General features: G+C 41.0%; 4 protein-coding genes across 5 annotated transcripts; all 4 read left to right on the top strand.

Moving 5' to 3' along the window:
- Positions 1–220: 220 nt before the first annotated feature.
- On the top strand, positions 221–1,941 carry LOC111457751 (adenylate isopentenyltransferase 5, chloroplastic-like). Its single transcript, XM_023100138.1, has 2 exons — positions 221–370; positions 475–1,941. Exon 2 carries the CDS (start codon positions 483–485, stop codon positions 1,452–1,454), a length of 972 nt encoding a protein of 323 aa, XP_022955906.1. The 5' UTR covers positions 221–370; positions 475–482; the 3' UTR covers positions 1,455–1,941.
- Positions 1,942–4,144: 2,203 nt separating this feature from the next.
- Positions 4,145–8,180, top strand: LOC111457753 (UPF0613 protein PB24D3.06c-like). Its single transcript, XM_023100141.1, has 9 exons — positions 4,145–4,402; positions 4,512–4,588; positions 4,664–4,769; positions 4,852–4,944; positions 6,120–6,185; positions 6,255–6,400; positions 6,491–6,599; positions 7,704–7,768; positions 7,887–8,180. Exons 1-9 carry the CDS (start codon positions 4,145–4,147, stop codon positions 8,032–8,034), a joined length of 1,068 nt encoding a protein of 355 aa, XP_022955909.1. The 3' UTR covers positions 8,035–8,180.
- Positions 8,181–9,128: 948 nt separating this feature from the next.
- LOC111457908 lies at positions 9,129–11,332 on the top strand. Of its 2 annotated transcripts, XM_023100356.1 has the most exons (2): positions 9,131–9,513; positions 9,544–11,332. In XM_023100356.1, exons 1-2 carry the CDS (start codon positions 9,364–9,366, stop codon positions 11,119–11,121), a joined length of 1,728 nt encoding a protein of 575 aa, XP_022956124.1. In that variant the 5' UTR covers positions 9,131–9,363; the 3' UTR covers positions 11,122–11,332. The 2 variants fall into 2 exon arrangements, with proteins under 2 accessions (XP_022956123.1, XP_022956124.1); XM_023100355.1 differs by having other exon boundaries at positions 9,129–11,332.
- Positions 11,333–12,250: 918 nt separating this feature from the next.
- LOC111457993 (probable E3 ubiquitin-protein ligase LUL4) lies at positions 12,251–16,303 on the top strand. Its single transcript, XM_023100473.1, has 3 exons — positions 12,251–12,926; positions 14,620–15,127; positions 15,879–16,303. Exons 1-3 carry the CDS (start codon positions 12,364–12,366, stop codon positions 15,990–15,992), a joined length of 1,185 nt encoding a protein of 394 aa, XP_022956241.1. The 5' UTR covers positions 12,251–12,363; the 3' UTR covers positions 15,993–16,303.
- The last annotated feature ends 1,568 nt before the right edge of the window (positions 16,304–17,871 follow it).

Genomic DNA, 17,871 nt, shown 5'->3' with positions numbered 1-17,871 from the left:
ACTACTGTATTTATATCTGCTAACGAAGGTTCGAATCTTTTTCTTCGACAATATCATGTTATGACATGAGATTGAATTTGACCGATAAAGATGCTTTCGTTATTTTAAACTGAAGCGATGAGAGATTATGTCCGTACCAAAGTCAACCCGGGAGATATTTGGAATAAGAGGTGTGTTGGGCAGGCATAAATACCAAGTGTAGTCCATTAGGATTGAGCCAAGTGAGGGTCTAAGAGAGTGGTAGAAGGAAGATAATGTGATATACATCATTGTCTAAGAAACCCACAAAACTCCCAATTTCATAAGCTAAGCTCTTTCAGTTACTCTCCAACCACTCGACAAACCATAACACTCGAGGCTTCTCTCTCAGGTACTGTCGCTAAAATGTGTAAAAACAAGATTATAATCAAAATAAATGAAATGGGTCGATTAAATTTGTCGTTTTTTCATCTGGGTTTGGTTTTTTTTTAACAGGGTATTTGATGAATATGGCATTGTCGTTGTCCTCTGCCGTCGGCAAGCAAGTTCAACCACTGGTGGGGAATTTTCAGGGGAGTTTCAGTATGGAGCAGTTTTTCCGGCGGAAAGAGAAGGTGGTTATTGTAATGGGAGCCACCGGAACGGGTAAATCTCGGTTGGCAATCGACTTAGCCACTCGATTTCCGGCGGAAATTGTGAACTCGGACAAGATTCAAGCGTACGAAGGGCTGGATGTTGTCACAAACAAAGTCACCGATGAAGAACGCCGGGGAGTTTCTCACCATTTGTTGGGCTCAATTGACCCGAATTCAAATTTCTCTTCTCATGATTTTACATATCATGCCTCTGTTGCTATTGAATCCATTTTGGCTCGTGATCGTCTCCCGATTGTCGCCGGCGGCTCCAATTCTTACATTGAAGCTCTGGTTGATGATTGGGCAGAGTCTCGATTTCGATATGAGTTTTGTTTTTTGTGGGTCGATGTGTCCTTGCCGATTCTTCAAAAGTTTGTTTCCGACCGTGTTGATCGGATGGTCGACGGTGGATTCGTCGGTGAAGTTAGGGAATTTTTTGATCCGGAAGGAGATTATTCTCGTGGAATTAAACGAGCTATTGGAGTACCGGAATTACACGACTATTTAAGAGCAGAACGCGACGGTGCTGACCAAAGAACTTTGACAATTCTTCTTGAATTAGCCATTTCCAAGATTAAAGACAATACATGCCAATTGGCTCTCCGGCAACTACAGAAGATTCGCCGCCTTCGTAATAAACGGAATTGGAATCTCCGGCGTCTTGATGCCACCGGAGCGTTTTTGACCAACAGTGGGAACCCCAATGACGCATGGGATAAATTCGTTCTTCAACCGAGCTTGAGGATCGTTGACAAATTCCTCACCGACGACAGCCGCCTTATCACCACCCCCATTGTCTCGCCGGAGGCGGCCCCTCTCGTCGCCGCCGTCAGTCGTTGAAAGTAAAAAAAAAAAGTCAACCCCACAGAATCAACGGCGCCGCTCAGCATGCCACGTGGCAAGCTTATGATTTTACGTTTTTTTTAAAAAAATAATTTTGGTTTTTTCCTTTTTTTGGGCTTCGGTAATTTTAAAAGAAAAACACAAAAAGGAAAGTTTTTAAAAACTTTCGAAAGCAAAAAATTACCACTTGGGACTGACAAACGTTACTGTCAGGTCGTTAAGTACTTAAAATTGGCGGCCGTACGGATAATATATTTTTAAAAGGAAAATTATAAATCTCGGCCTGCTTTTAAAAGTTTAAAATAATTTTTTCTTAAAAAAAGGAAAAATAAATTGGATAATTCTGTGTGATGCGGCTACATCAGCTTCAATGCACTTGTCTTGTTGGCACTTTATCATTGGGTGGTTTTGAGAAGTCGGACCCACTTACCCCCACCCCCGTGTGTATTAAAAGCCTCTTCGTATGGAGTTTTTGGTCTTTTCACTTCGCTTTGTGTATCTGTGGAAACGAATGAGCTGTATTTTTGTTTATTCATCAATATATATCATATCATTTGGATTTTGGAATATTTTATTACATTTTTTAATTTTTTTTTTTTAAATTTCATTTTGTGTATCGGTTTGCACCATACGAAAACTACATTCACGATCAATCACCATTGATGAACAAATCAACCGTATTGTGGCTTACAACCACTTTGACAGTGATATTATCAAACCCGAATTATTCTTACGACACACACGTGTCAAAAGTGAAATATTTTGTTTCGAATCGAACTTGATACTCCACTCACGCTCAAAGTGGTCTCCACTGAACCCGTCTTTCTAGAAAGAAAATCTATTTATTAAAAAAAAAATTGAGTCAAAAATCAAAATCAAACCTTTTGTAAAAGTTTAACCTTTATTTGGAATAAAATTAGGAGTAAAAGTCGAGATGATTTTCTTTCAAAAAGTTTTAGAAAGAGAGATTCTAAATTCCTCACCCATTTAACGACTTTCCACTCTTTTTTTCAATACTCTTGACGATTACATGATTGATAAATATAATTTATGCACCGCTAATGAGATTTCAAACGAGATATGTCTCATGAACACACGAGCAATCCAATCCGTAGGATTCCCATAGGTTTCTCGATCACAAGAAGATCAGCGAGAATTCTTATCTATATTTTACCACTTCTTCGGAATTATCCGATTATAGCCTTACGAGCTGCTTCAATGGCTCGAGACATTAACGATCAGCCCTACAACTTTAACTATCATATCTTCCAAAATCAAGGTGTGTACCGACCAATTTACCACTCCGACTACATCCGCTTTTTCCTTCATTTATTTATTTATTTTGTTTGCTTGTTTGTATCCCAAATGGAAACATGCATGAATTCTAGGTATATCACAGCTAGAAAACCGCGTAAAATAAAAAAAAAAAATTGTTTGTTATTTATTAAAAATTAAATAAGTCAAATAAAATTGAATATAAATGGTCCGTGCTGACCGACCTGTCACCGACAGGAGTAATTTATCATCCAACGTTTATCGTTTTTCTTAATGCTATCATTAACGACAAGTAATTAAGCTTAGCTCAGCTAATTTAGTTTCCAACGAACAAACAAAAGATTATCGGAGTCATTTAGAATTATTTATACTCTTTCTTGCTCAATATAATTAAAAATTATAAATATACTCTTCCATCTCCGTTCGATTGAGATATAATATTTGAAGAATATATTAGTTATGAAATATATATGAGATATTATCTCTTAATATTCTTTCCTTTTAATTAGTTTATATTTTTCTTATTCGGAGATATTAGTTGGTAGCTTGTATCATATTTAAAGGTTATGAATATCAATAAGAATTCACGCCTTCGATTCCAATTCTATTTCATTCTTAACACCTTCATTTGACTAACACGAACATTTATAATACGTATAAAAATTGAAGGTAAAAATATAATATTGTACATTTTATAAAAATTTTGGCTGACGGGTTAAGGGGTCAAATAGTATTTTTTTCGGTATAAATAATCTTTCCCCGTGTTCGGCTATAGCAGCAACCCTTGAATCTCGAGCCACATGGCGTTCCAACCCAGTTCCAACAATGCACTTTTTCGACCGAGAAAGCAAGACTGCTTGACGTTGCATATTAGAACTCATTAAAGCACGTTTCGCATCAACCTTAAGATTCATACATTTATTGAAATTAATTTATTGAAATTAAGCCTTTATTTAAATAATTAAATTAACATTTCAGTTTTATTTATTTATTATTATTTTAACATTTAGCTATATTTCAAGCAATTGTAGGAATAGCCCAAATTCTCCATTTTTGTTGATGGCCCAATGCATGAGCGTCAGTGTCCGTAGCCACCCATTAGCCCACTGGCCCATTGACCGTAGCCACTGGCCCATTTCGTAATATTTTATAATATTAAATATTATAAAACTAAATATTCATAAATAAATAAAAAGAAAAAAGAAAAATAATGTTTGAAATTGTCACGCGTTGGTTCAGATTGTTCATGTTTTCGGCGGGGAATAGGAGCCGAAGGCCATCTTGTTTCCTCTTCTCATGGCGATCCAACCCAATCTGAACAAACCCTTCTTCCATTTCTTCCGATTATCCCACCATTATCGAACAAAGAATGTTAACGGCAATGATTTAGATCGGAGCCGGTGATATCTGACATGAATCTCTCGCTTTCTTCTTCCTCCCCCCCTTCAAATCCTGCCGTTTCTACATCTTCTTCTTCCTCTTCCTCCTCGTCGTCGGCAACCACTTCATGGATCTCTGTCATTATTCGCGGCCGTTTCGATAGTTCAGCCAGCATGAAAACATCGGCGAACTCTGCCTCCGGCTCTCCTGCCGAGGATTCCCCTGGTCCTATCGTGAAAAAGAACAATTTCCATGGCTTGCTCTTCAAGTATGGTCCCAAGCCGATTCAGGTCCGTCGATCTTTCATTGTTCATGAGAATTTTTCTGTTCTTTGGAGCTATTGAAAAATTTATGCTATCTGTGTATGATGCCTTGTTAAGCATGTCCTTTATGTTATAGGTTGCATTTAAGACGGGGGATTACAAACAGCAAGTTATATTTATTGGTGGATTGAGTGATGGCTTTATGGCAACAGAGTATGTTTTTTGTGGAGGGTTGTTCCACGATTGGGCTTAAATTAAAATGAACGTGTTTTTGTTGTTGATTTGCAGATATTTGGAACCTCTTGCAATTGCTTTGGATAAAGAAGAATGGTCACTTGTTCAGATACTTTTGTCATCATCGTATAATGGATATGGTACCTCCAGCTTGCAACAAGTAAGTTAACATTACCATAGACTTGAAGTTGGTTCTTGACTTGATGATTATATTTTAACAAAAGGAAATTGATTCGATTTAGGATGCTAAGGAGCTTGATCAGCTAGTAAGTTATCTGATCAACAAAGAAGACTCTGAGGGGGTTGTGTTACTTGGACATAGTACTGGCTGTCAGGTAATTGCTCAATGTTGCTTAATGTTCTTATGTAACAGCTGGTAGTAGATATTAGATATTGTCCTTTTTTATGTGAGGAGGGAGGAACACGTGTTGAGGACCCTAGGCCCCACATCGATGGGAGGGAGGAACACGTGTCAAGGACCTTGGTCCCAAAGAGGGGTGGATTGTGCGATCCTACATCGATTAGAGAGAGGAACGAGTGTCGAGGACCCTAGGCCCCACATCGATTGGAGAGAGGAACAGGTGCCTAGGACCCTGGGTCCCAAAAGGGGGTGGATTGTGCGATCCTACATCAATTAGAGAGAGGAACGAGTGTCAAGGACCCTAGGCCCCACATCGATTGGAGAGAGGAACAGGTGCTGAGGACCTTGGGTCCCAAAGGGGGGTGGATTGTGCGATCCTACATCGATTGGAGAGAGGAACGAGTGTCGAGGACCTTAGGCCCCACATCGATTGGAGAGAGGAACATGTGTCGAGGACCCTGGATCCCAAAGGGGGGTGGATTGTGCGATCGTACATCGATTAGAGAGAGGAATGAGTGTCGAGGACCCTAGGCCCCACATCGATTAGAGAGAGGAACGAGTGTCGAGGATCCTAGGCCCCACATCGATTAGAGAGAGGAACGAGTGTCGAGGACCCTAGGCCCCACATCAATTAGAGAGAGGAACAAGTGTCGAGGATCCTAGGCCCCACATTGATTAGAGAGAGGAACAGGTGCCGAGGACCCTGGGTCCCAAAGGGAGGTGGATTGTGTGATCCTACATCGATTAGAGAGAGGAACGAGTGTTGAGGACCCTAGGCCCCACATTGATTGGAGAAAGGAATAGGTGCCGAGGACCTTGGGCTCCGAAGGGAGGTGAATTGTGCGATCCCACATTGAATGGAGAGAGGAACGAGTGACAGTGAAGATGCTAGCCCCGAAGGGAAGTAGATTGTGCTATCCCACACCGATTAGAGAAAGGAACGAGTGCCAACAAGGACGGATAGGAGAACGAAGCATTCTTTATAAGGGTGTGGAAACCTCTCCCTAGGAGACAACTTTTAAAAATCTTGAGGGTAAGTTCGAAAGAAAAAGTCCAAAGAAAATAATGTCCGCTAGTAATGAGCTTGGATATAGTTATACTGTAGTTGAAGCTTTGATCAGCCGCTATGTTCTTGGGACATTGCTACAGGATATAGTCCATTATATTGGTACAAATGCAGCTTGCTCTCGAGCAGTTCGCGGCGCCATTTTCCAGGTAATAACTAATCCTTGATTTTATGTGTGATGTTTAAGTTTTAGTCAGGATTCTTGTTTATATGGTCAGGCTCCAGTTAGTGGTCGAGAGTATAGATCAACTCTTCCTGAAACAGCAGCCATGATTGACTTGGCTTCAACTATGATAAGCGAAGGTAGAGGATCATATCTGATGCCAAGAGAAGCAAGCCCATCTTCTCCAATAACTGCTAACAGGTGTGTATAAGATCACAATGCTTTCATTTTGAACGTAGATGGAAGGTAGTTTTGTTATCAGTACTCTTGAAAGCAATTAGGTATTTGCAGGTATTATTCCATTTGCTCGTACATGGGGGATGATGACATGTTCAGCTCTGACCTTAGTGATGAGCAGCTGAAAATGAAACTTGGGCACATGGCTAACACTCCATGTCAGGTCTGCATGCACACCTCTCTCTCTCTCTTCCTCTGTTTATGCATGATTGATGATCTGCGTTGAGAATTGTAACAGCCCCAAGTTCACTACTATCTGATATTGTTTGCTTTGGCCCGTTACGTATAGTTGTTAGCCTCATAGTTTTTATAACGCATCAATTAGGAGAAGTTCTACACTCTTATAAGAATGTTTCGTTTCCTTTTCCAACTGACATGAGATCTCACAATCCACCCCCCTTGGAGGCCCAGTCGTCATCCTTGTTGGCACGCTGCTTGGTGGCTCTGATACCATTTGTATTATAAAAATGTTTCGTTTCCCTTTCCAACCGACATGAGATTTCACAATCCACCTCCCTTGGATGCCCAGTCGTCATCCTTGTTGGCACACTGCCTGGTGGCTCTGATACCATTTGTATTATAAGAATGTTTCGTTTCTCTTTCCAACCGACATGAGATCTCACAATCCACCTCTCTTGGAGGCCCAGTCGTCGTCTTTGTTGGCACACTGCCTGGTGGCTCTGATACCATTTGTATTATAAAAATGTTTCATTTCCTTTCCAACGGACATGAGATCTCACAATCCACCCCCTTTTGAGGCCCAGTCGTCGTCCTTGTTGGCACATTGCTTGGTGGCTCTGATACCATTTGTAACAACCCAAGTCCATTGCTAGTAAATATTGTCTGTTTTGGCCCATTACGTATCGCTGTCAACTTCATAGTTTTTAAAACGGGAGAAGTTTCAATACCCTTATAAGGAACACTTCGTTCTCCCTCTCCAACCGATGTGGAATCTCACAATCCATCCCCCTTGGGATCTAGCCGTCCTCGCTAGCACACCACTCGGTGTCTGGCTCTGATACCATTTGTAACCATCCAAGTCCACCGCTAACAGATATTGTTTGATTTGACCCATTCATATCGTTGTTAGACTCACGATATTTAAAATACGTTTACTAAGGAGAGGTTTCAACATGTTTATAAAGAATGCTTCATTCCACTCTCTAGATCAGGGAAGAAACGAGAATAACAAATAGGAGTGGACTTAGTGCGAGGAGAGAATGATCTGTTGTGTTGTGAGTAATGGTGTGATTCATGTTGATTGCAGGTTATTTTTTCGATGCGAGACGAATATGTGCCAGAATATGTGGATAAGAAAGCATTGGTTGCTAGGTAAACTACATCTCCTTACACACTTGCAAATTCTATGCTACGAGAGATAGGGTTTTGGAGAGCATCGTAAGCTTGATCCGTATTGATGTTTTGATGTTGTTATGAGCTGCTGATGCAGGGTGTGCAAAGCAATGGGAGGTGCAGAGAAAATTGAAATTGAGCATGCCAATCATTCTCTCTCCAACAGAGTTGATGAAGCAGTGGAGGTCATCGTGGACTTTGTCCGGAGGGAGGGCCCTAAGGGCTGGGATGATCCATGGCATTAGGAATTCAACATTCATCCCTATTTTTTTTTAAGATTATTTACCGCTTCTTTATTTATAATCATTTATATAATCAAATAGATTACAAAGGTTATATATGATACGTAACAGTCTAAACCTATCACTAGTAGATATTATCCGTTTTGGCCTGTTATGTATTGCCGTCAGTTTCACGATTTTAAAACGTGTCTGTATTTTGAAATCCTACATCGGTTGGAGAGAAGAACGAAACATTTCTTATAAGAGTGTGAAAATCTCTCCCTAACTAACGCGTTTTAAAATCGTGAGGTTGACGATGATGTATAACAAGCCAAAGTACTTGAACTATTATATGATATATATAGTAAATCGTAATGAAATACTAAATATCCTCAATAATATATGTCACAATTTAGTGCAACTTATTTTAGTTTGAATTAGTTATGGAATATATGATATTCGTAATCTTTCAGAATATATTAGTTAGGAAATATATCTTAGATATCGTAATCTCAGAATATATTAGTTAGGAAATATATCTTAGATATCGTAATCGAATTTGAATAGTAGTATATTTTATTTTATTATCAGGATTTAGTTAGTTTATATTTTCTTGGTAGATATTATTCAGTATCTTGTATCCTATTTAAAGGTCGTGAATATCAATGAAGATAGAACATTCGATCCCAATTTTTTTCCTCATTCTTAAATCTGTATTCTTTCGAGTAATAATATTTTCATATCTATGCACACTTTTGAGTGGTAGATATTGCGACAATATCGAGTATTAGTATTCATATTAATAATTGTGGCCTATGAAATAAGAATTATTTTTCCCACTACCTGAATTGATTAACGTGACAAAATACACGCATACACAATTTAAGTTAATCTAATAGTGGTTCGGGTCGGGTTTTATTGACTCGGACTCAATAAATGGTCCGTCATCGGATTGGACCCCGACAGGAAACATGTCGCATGGGACACACGTGCCACAGCTACACTCTAGTGATGCCCGCGCGTTTAATTAGACTAAATGACGAAACTACCCCTGTCGAGATCAACTTCAATTATTGTCTGTCGGTGCCTAACCGCTGGTGTCTGAAAACGGTAATTTTGGAATCCAACGTTAGGGGTAAAACCGTCCATCAAAAAATTGTCTTTCTCCCAACTTTCAAGGCATTTCTTTAACCTTCGTAGCTGAAGATCAATCTCTTAGAAACAGAGAGATTTCTGGCTTTTTCGAGTACACCCCGTAAGTGAAAATTCTTCCCTTCTCTCTTTAATGGTGTTTTGGGTTTGCTCTGTTTTTTGTTTTGGTTTGTGGGTTTATTGAATCCGCGGCAGTTTCCGATGCCGGAAAAGGTGTCGCTGCCGGCGACGTCAAATCCATGGCTTTTCAGGCCGTCGCATCTGGTTCATTCCCGATTTGGGCTTCTAACGGCAACGGTTCTTCTCAGTATGCTGGCCGTTTGGAGTATCGGTGGTCGTAATATCAAGACATTCATCAAAGTTTCAACCTCCCCTCAAGATTTCGTCTCTGCTTCTTCCAATTTCACCGTTACCCTTCAGAGTTTATCCGCTAATGATTCTTACAAACCCGAAAATTACTCCGAATCGGTGTTGATTCAGTCGGTTCCGCCGCAGAATTCCACCGCCGAACCTCCTGATGGGTCCGGCGTTGAGTGGTTTTCAGCTGAACTCGAGCCGAATTTCACCTCCCATCTTCTCGCTCTCTGGTTGGTTCCCGGCGGTGAGCCCTGCAGAGACTCGAAGACGGCGGATATCGCTATCTCCGGCATGGAACGTCCGGCAACGGTGGAGCTTTCAACAGGGGATGTTCATGAATTTCGATTTCAAGCTCTAGATCAATCCGGTAACCCTCGTTGTTTAGGTGGAGACTATTTTGAAACTGATCTTTCAGGGGATTCGTGGAAATCTCGGCCGTTTGTTAAAGATTTTGGTAATGGGTCTTACTCGTTTTGGCTTCAAATGCACCCTGATTTCGCCGGAGATTATAATCTCACGGTGATTCTTCTGTTTCGACATTTCGAGGGGCTTCGATTCTCCCCGACCCGATTCGCCTACGATCGGGAGCTTCGGAGAATCAAGGTTCGATTTGTTAAGACTAAAGTTGTGTTGCCGGAGATTAAAATGTGTCGGAGCTCTGATTACAGTAGAGAGATTTGGACCGGACGGTGGACTCGACACGGTCGAAATGACGACTGTAAGATCAGCAATGACGGTCGCTACCGATGTTTTGCGCCGGAGTATCCTTGCCGGAGCCCTTGGTGTAAAGGCTCATTGGGGTTGTTGGAGAGCAATGGTTGGGTTTATTCTGTACATTGTTCGTTTAAGATGTTTTCTAGTGATTCTGCTTGGGATTGCTTGAAGGGAAGATGGATCTTCTTCTGGGGTGATTCGAATCATGTCGATACGATAAGAAACCTTCTCAATTTCGTGCTCGGTTTGCCTGAAATCCCAGCAGTTCCGAGGCGATTTGATCGAAATTTTTCAAACCCGAACAACCCAACTCAAACCGTTCGAATTACGAGCATCTTCAATGGGCATTGGAACGATACACAAAACTATCAAGGCTTGAATTCATTGAGGAATGAAGGGTTCAGAAACTTGCTTCACAAGTACTTCTCGGAGCGAACCGTTCCCGACACGATCATCATGAACTCGGGCCTCCACGACGGTGTTTACTGGCTGAATATCCGAGCTTTCACAATTGGGGCAGCCTATGCTGCATCTTTCTGGAAACAAGTTATGGAATCCATTAAGCAGAGAGGGTTAACAGTCCCGAAAGTTATCTACCGGACCACGGTTGCCACCGGAGGCTACGCTCGAACACTTGCCTTCAATCCAAACAAAATGGAAATGTTCAACTGGGTGATGCTGGATAAGTTGAAGGAATCGGGGATCGTCAACGGCGTGATCGACAACTTCGACATGACGTTCCCCTGGCATTTCGACAATCGGTGCAACGACGGTGTCCATTACGGGCGAGCACCAGCAAAGCTGAAATGGAGGGACGGCGAGATTGGGCACCAATATTTCTTGGACCTCATGTTAGCTCATATTCTTCTCAATGCACTCTGTAATTGATTGATCAAGAAATTTTTCCTCAGAATTTTGGTATTTTTGTAATATCGTTCAACCCTATCGAACCATATCTGAATTAGAAGAATCCCGAGCATACGAGAACTTTCAAAGAATTGAAAGTTACTATTTATACCAACAAGGTGCATTTTTTTTTATGGCTCGATCATATGTACTTTATGGTTAGCTGTACTTATAACAATTCTATGTTAGGTGACCTCTTAGAAATTTGCCTATGATACATGTGAGTGAGAAAGGGCTCGTGTTAGTTTGTGAAGATGGTTTTCACTCTTAAGAAGCAAGCAGTAGGTGACGTGACCATGTCACTGGGAATGTCGGGGAGTATCAGACACCATCAACGAGGTACAAATCAAGTTGAGGCTGTCTCTTCTCCTCTTATTTTCAGCCAACGTATTGTACGTTTCTTACACAATGTCTCTCCTCTCCTTAACTTCGACTAATTAATTGTACGATTCTAATGCTTGTGTCACAAAGGAAATGTAACAGCACGAGCTATGCTAGTAGATATTGTCTTCTTTCAGTTCTATTTCGAGTTTTCCCTCAAAGTTTTAAAACGCGTCTATTAGAGAGAGGTTTCCAACTTTCCACACCCTTACAAGAAATGCTTCGTTCTCGTCTCTAACCAATGTGGAATCTTACAATCCACCGCATTGAGGCCCCGTGTTTTTACTAACACACGTCTGGTGTTATTAAATAAATACTAACGTAACCATCACAACATATTAAACATGACACGACATCCTTATTTAACTCACAAATTTAAGGGTTGTGTCTTGTTTTTTTTGTACGAAAATGTTACGTAAGCGACATATGAACATCAATAATACGCTTCAAAATATAAATGCTAAATTAATAAATAAATAACATAAAAGGACAAAAAAATTGAATCGATAGTTTCTATTTTGCATTTGATTAATTTTATAAATTCACATTGTTGGAATTGGAAGTTTATGAGGTTGGAACAAAACGAACGACATGTAGGATAGCGACATTGATTTTCCTACATGTCGGTAGAAAGGCACGTGACGCGAGACACGTGGTCATCATTTGAGCGTTGAAAAACGACACGTCGGATCAGGGTTAAACGTTGAACCGTCAAAAGAAAACGGAGGTCAACGGCCGAACGGGGACTGTTCTTCAGCTTTCACACAAACTGCTTCTCCCAATTTCTCAGGAAAAGGAATCCCCAAATCTTCGTTTCTTCTCCGCCGATCTCTCAATCTTGAAATGGGTATTTCATGGAGTAACAGAAGAAGAAACATCCATCTTCAAAACCCACCTCCGCCGCCGCCGCCGCCTCCTCCTCCACCGCCCTACCTTTCATCTTCCTCTTTCTATTTTCCATCTGAACCCCAATCTCTTTCTCCTACTCCACCACCACCACCGCCGCCGCCGCCGCCACCGCTGCAAACCCATCATTTCACCAATTCCCACCCTCCTCCGCCGCACAGCCATCCTTACGGTCCAACTCCTCATCCTCCTGCCCCTGCGCCTCAATCCTATTACTTTTCCGGTGGGTACAATTCGTGTAATTATGGGAACTCTACGATGGGGCGTTTCAATTTTCACCCTCATTATGCCAATCAGAGTAATGGGTGGCCCCAAATTCGGCCGGGCATGTGTCCGCCGATGCTTCCATCACCGCCTTTGCCTTTGGTGGAGCATCGTCAAACGAAGAAGGTTAGAAATGATGTGAATGTGCATAAGGATACTTTAAGGATTGAGGTGGACGAGCAGAACCCTGATCATCATTTGGTTTCTTTCGTTTTTGATGCTTTGTATGATGGAAGGTAACTTCAATTTCTACTTGAATTTCACTTAAATGAGTTTAGATTTGTAAGATGGGCAATAGAATTGTTTGAATTGTTGTTCATGAAGCATAATTTTGTAGATTGCTGGTGATATTAGAAGACTTGTAATTTATTCAGATTACCACATAGTTTCTTTCATGTGTTATGGACGAACAGGCTTGGGCATTGTTTTCAGATTAGCATTGTGATGAGTTTTGGTACTAATTTTGATATCAATTAAGAACTTTTAACTTGGGATTAACATTGAAGAAGTGAGGAGAAGATGGGGTATTTGACACTTAAAGGTTGGGAATTGGGAAATTGTGCTATTAGCTTGAATAGTTGGGTGCTCTGATTTGAATGCTGTAAAAGTTTGGTGTTCCATTATATTTCTTGCAAAAAAGGAGTTAAATCAAGCTTCTTGTCTGAACTTACGATGTTTCTTTAAGTCTGAGCCTTAGGGGTGGGCGCGTGTGAGATCTCACATCGGTTGGAGAGGGGAACAAAGCATTCTTTATAAGGGTGTGGAAACCTCTCCCTGGTAGACGCGTTTTAAAACTGCGAGACTGACGGCGATATGTAACGGGTCAAAGTGAATAATATTTGCTAGTAGTGGGTTTGGGCTATTACAAATGGTATCAGAGCCAAACACTGGGCGGTGTGCTAACGAAGACGCTGAGATCTCACATTGGTTGGAGAGGGGAACAAAACATTCCTTATAAGGGTGTGGAAACCTCTCCCTACCATACGTGTTTTAAAACCTTGAGGGGAAGCCTAGAAGGGAAAGCTCAAAGAGGACAATATCTGTTAGTAGTAGTCTTGGACCGTTACAAATGGTATTAGAGTTAGACACCGGGCAGTGTGCCAGCGAGGACGCTGGCCCTCAAGGGGGGTGGATGTGACATCCTACATTGTTGGAGAAGAGAACAAAGCATTTCTTATAAGGGTGTGGAAACATCTCCCTAGTAGACATGTTTTAAAACCTTGAGGGGAAACCTAGAGAGGACAATATCTGCTAGCGGTGGACTTTGGCTGTTACAAATGGTATCAGAGCCAAACACTAGGCGGTGTGCTAGCGAGGACACTATGCTCCCAAGGAGATGGATTGTGAGATCTCACATTGGTTGAAGAGGTGAACGAAACATTCCTTATAAGGGTGTGGAAACTTCTCCCTAGTAGACGCGTTTTAAAACCGTGAGGCTGACGGCGATACGTAACAGCCCAAGCCTATTACTAGCAGATATTATCCTCTTTGGGCTTTCTCTTCTAGGCTTGGTCAAGGTTTTAAAACGTGTCTACTAGGGAGAGGCTTCCACACCCATTATAAGGAATGTTTCTTTCTCCTCTCTAACCAATATGGGATCTCACAATCTACTCCCTTGGGGGCCAGCATCCTCGTTTACACATTGCCCGATGTCTGACTCTGATACCATTTGTAACAGCCCAAACCCACCTTTAGCAGATATTGTCCTCTTTAGACTTTCTCTTTTCGGCTTCCCCTCAAGGTTTTAAAACACGTCTACTAGGAAAAGGTTTCCACACGCTTATAAGGAATGTTTCGTTTTCCTACCGGAGCATTTAGGAAAAACAATCAAGGAGATAGCCGCCGTATAGCCGGCAAGGAAATTGTTTGCATCATGAACATACATTTCTGTTTCCTTTTTGTAACTCAAATTGTTTGCATCATGAACAGCATAACCATTCTATTCTTCGCCAAGGAAGAGCTCAACTGTAGCTTTGTTCCAGTATATCCCGATGCCTTCAAGCCAGTAAAAGTCCCATTTCAGAAGGGTCCTGCTCAGAAATTCTTTCAGCCTGTGGGAACTGGCTTTGACTTGGGATTTTTCGACTGCGACGACCTCTCGAAACCTTCACCTGCTGAAGACATTTTCCCTCTTGTTATATCAGCTGAGACTTGTTCGCCCTCTCAGTCGGACGACGAACGAATTGGTGAGCCTCGACGAGATAACTCACACATGCAAATCACTCAAGCTGTTTTGGAGAAGAAAAATGGTAGTCCTTTCCAAGTAAGAGTGATTAGGCAACTACTATGGATTGATGGAGTGAGATATGAATTGCGCGAGATATTCGGAATAGGGAGTTCATCGGCAGAAGGTTTCGACGATAATGACTCCGGGAAGGAGTGTGTGATATGCATGACTGAACCGAAGGATACCGCTGTATTACCATGCCGACATTTGGTAAGACTCCATTTCGAGTGTTTATTCCATGTTGTTGTTAGGAACCACGACTCTCCACAATGGTATGATATTGTCCACTTTGAGCACTAGTTCTCATGGATTTACTTTTGGTTCCCCAAAAGGCCTCGTACCAATGGAGATGTATTTCTTACTTATATAAACCCACGACTATCCCCTTAATTAGCCAATGTGGAACTCCCACCCAACAATCCTCCCTTCAAACGAAGTACATCATCATAGAGCCTCCACTGAGGTCTATCGAACAACCTCCCCTTAATCGAGACTCGGCTCCTTTCTCTGGAGCCCTCGAACAAAGTACACCCTTTGTTCGGCACTTGAGTCACTTTTGACTACACCTTCAAGGCTCACAGTGTCTTTGTTCGACATTTGAGGATTCTATTGATATGACTAAATTAAGGGCATGACTCTGATACCATGTTAGGAACCACGACTCTTCACAATGGTATGATATGTATTCTTTACGTATAAACCCATGGTCACCCCTTCAATTAGGGACTCCCTTCCAACAATCCTCTTTTCTGGCTATCTTCTATCTTCTACATTTGATTCCTTGCTTATCAGTCGCGTGTGCCCATTGCTTTCCGGATAGCTGGAATTGATAGTAGTGTTTGACGCGTTTTATTTATAAAAAAAAAACAACTTACATTAAAAGAACACTAGACACTTGTCCCTCCCTTCTTCTAATCACTTGTGTACTTAAATTTCCTTTCTTGTGTTCCTTTGTTTGCAGTGCATGTGCACTGATTGTGCCAAGGAACTGAAGCGTCAATCCAACAAATGTCCTATTTGTCGTCAACCGATCGAAGAACTTATCGAAATCAAGATAAACAATAGCGACCCGTGAGAATTACCTGTTCATCCTATGTTGGATCGCCCTGGTATGGCTGTCAAATTCTTTGGTTTTTGATGTGTCATAGTCCCACATACTGCATTCTTTACCCCCACACACACACACATGTATATGTATATTACTTTGTTCCTCCCATACACAATACAAGTGCATCTCATGTCTAACTATCGAATAACGCGCCATACCGGTCGTCTGATGCCCGACTTTCTACTGTAATGTATGATTCAAACACTTAGCGTTCGTGGTGTTTGCGTGCTGTTAGTACTCGTGTTGATGATTGAATACAAGAATTGGGTGTGGTTGAATCTTAACAAGCTTAGAAGGGCTAGTTGTGAGTTAGTACTCGTCTTGTTCTTTTGAATGATGATGTGGGAGTTGTATGCATTGTTGGTAACATGCTATAAATGGCCTTTGCATTTGCCTCTCCATTTATGAACCTCTATTTATTGAACATGTGGTGTTCCATGTGATGCATATGCAACTGGGTCACTGTGATAAGCTTGTATATTTGTTGCCTACCTTGAGGTAATTGACTCCAAACTACCCTTTCATCCATAGCCTAAGCTCGCCACTAGCAGATATTGTCGTCCTCTTTGCGCTTTCCCTTCTGGGCTTACCCTTCAGGTTTTAAAACGCGTCTATTAGAGAGAGGTTTCCATACCCTTATAAGAAATGTTTTGTTTTCCTCTCCTACAAATGTGGGATCTCACAATCCATCCCGTTAGGGGCCTAGCGTCTTTGTTGGTACACTGCCCAGTGTCTAGCTCTCCACCACTAGTAGATATTATTTGTTTTTGTCCGTTACGTATCACCGTCAGCCTTACAGTTTTAAAACGCGTCTTTTAGGGAAAGGTTTCCACATCCTTATAAGGAATGTTTTGTTTTCCTCTCCAACAAATGTGGGATCTCACAATCCATCCCCTTAGGGGCCTAGCGTCCCTGTTCGTACACTGCCCAGTGTCTAGCTCTCCACCACTAGTAGATATTGTTCATTTTTGTCCGTTACGTATCGCCGTCAACCTTACAGTTGTAAAACGTGTCTCCTAGAGAGAGGTTTTCACACCCTTATAAGGAATGTTTTGTTTCTTTCTCCAATCGACCTAGGATCTCATAGTTGCCCTACGAATTAAGGGCATTATGTTTAAGGGTTGTTGGTAATAATTTGAGATGCCTCTTATGACAGTCGTCGAAGTGCGTTTTGTTTGTATACGAGGGAAAAGAAAGGCAAAAGAGCAAAAGTTACTCGGGTTTCATGTCGGTTTAGGGTTTAGGGTTTTGAGAAAGACGCAATAATTGGGTCGGAATTGAAGAAAAGGGTAAAAGAAAAGGTTGATACTTGGGATGGTAATGTCATCCCTTAGTAGGACCATCCATTATTCTTTTTCAGATCTTTTGTCTCCATATATTGAAATGTCTACATTGATGGATAATCTTAATCTTACCCTCACAAATTTTCGAATAACTTTTACCCAAATATTTTTAAAACATATTTAACGTTTAAGATCTACTCGAAACAAAATTAGATTTTTTACGAGGGAGTGAAACCAAATCATTCATGGACGACTTTTCACTCGTCGTTTCTGTAAGTGATTTTAAAATAGATGTGTTTTATCCCAAACGACTTTATTAGAGAATAATCGTTTTTTATTTTATTATAAATTATTGAGAGAGAAAATAGCGAAAAAAAAAATATTAATATTAATTACCAATTTGAACATAGTTCAATGAAACAAGACATATACTCTCAAGAGAGTAGTAATTTTATCTGTTGAGTTAAAAAAAGGAATACAAATGTGTTACACGAGCTAAACAATCTCGTAGGTCTTCCTTAATCTATAAAAAAATGCACTTTTTTTTTAGAAGTGTAAAGTTG

The sequence above is a fragment of the Cucurbita moschata genome, unplaced genomic scaffold (assembly GCF_002738365.1).
Source record: "Cucurbita moschata cultivar Rifu unplaced genomic scaffold, Cmos_1.0 Cmo_Scf00020, whole genome shotgun sequence".
In the NCBI taxonomy this organism is placed as follows: Eukaryota; Viridiplantae; Streptophyta; class Magnoliopsida; order Cucurbitales; family Cucurbitaceae; genus Cucurbita; species Cucurbita moschata.
Note: the sequence above shows the minus strand (reverse complement) of the source record. Positions and strands in the feature narration are given on the sequence as shown.

Coding starts and splice junctions, on each gene's coding strand:
- LOC111457751 (XM_023100138.1), top strand. CDS start 483: ATGAATATGGCATTGTCGTTGTCCTCTGCCGTCGGCAAGCAAGTTCAA.
- LOC111457753 (XM_023100141.1), top strand. CDS start 4,145: ATGAATCTCTCGCTTTCTTCTTCCTCCCCCCCTTCAAATCCTGCCGTT. Junction 4,770..4,851: donor GTACCTCCAGCTTGCAACAA/GTAAGTTAACAT, acceptor GATTCGATTTAG/GATGCTAAGGAGCTTGATCA. Junction 6,600..7,703: donor TGGCTAACACTCCATGTCAG/GTCTGCATGCAC, acceptor TGTTGATTGCAG/GTTATTTTTTCGATGCGAGA.
- LOC111457908 (XM_023100355.1), top strand. CDS start 9,364: ATGCCGGAAAAGGTGTCGCTGCCGGCGACGTCAAATCCATGGCTTTTC.
- LOC111457993 (XM_023100473.1), top strand. CDS start 12,364: ATGGGTATTTCATGGAGTAACAGAAGAAGAAACATCCATCTTCAAAAC. Junction 12,927..14,619: donor GATGCTTTGTATGATGGAAG/GTAACTTCAATT, acceptor CATCATGAACAG/CATAACCATTCTATTCTTCG. Junction 15,128..15,878: donor TATTACCATGCCGACATTTG/GTAAGACTCCAT, acceptor CTTTGTTTGCAG/TGCATGTGCACTGATTGTGC.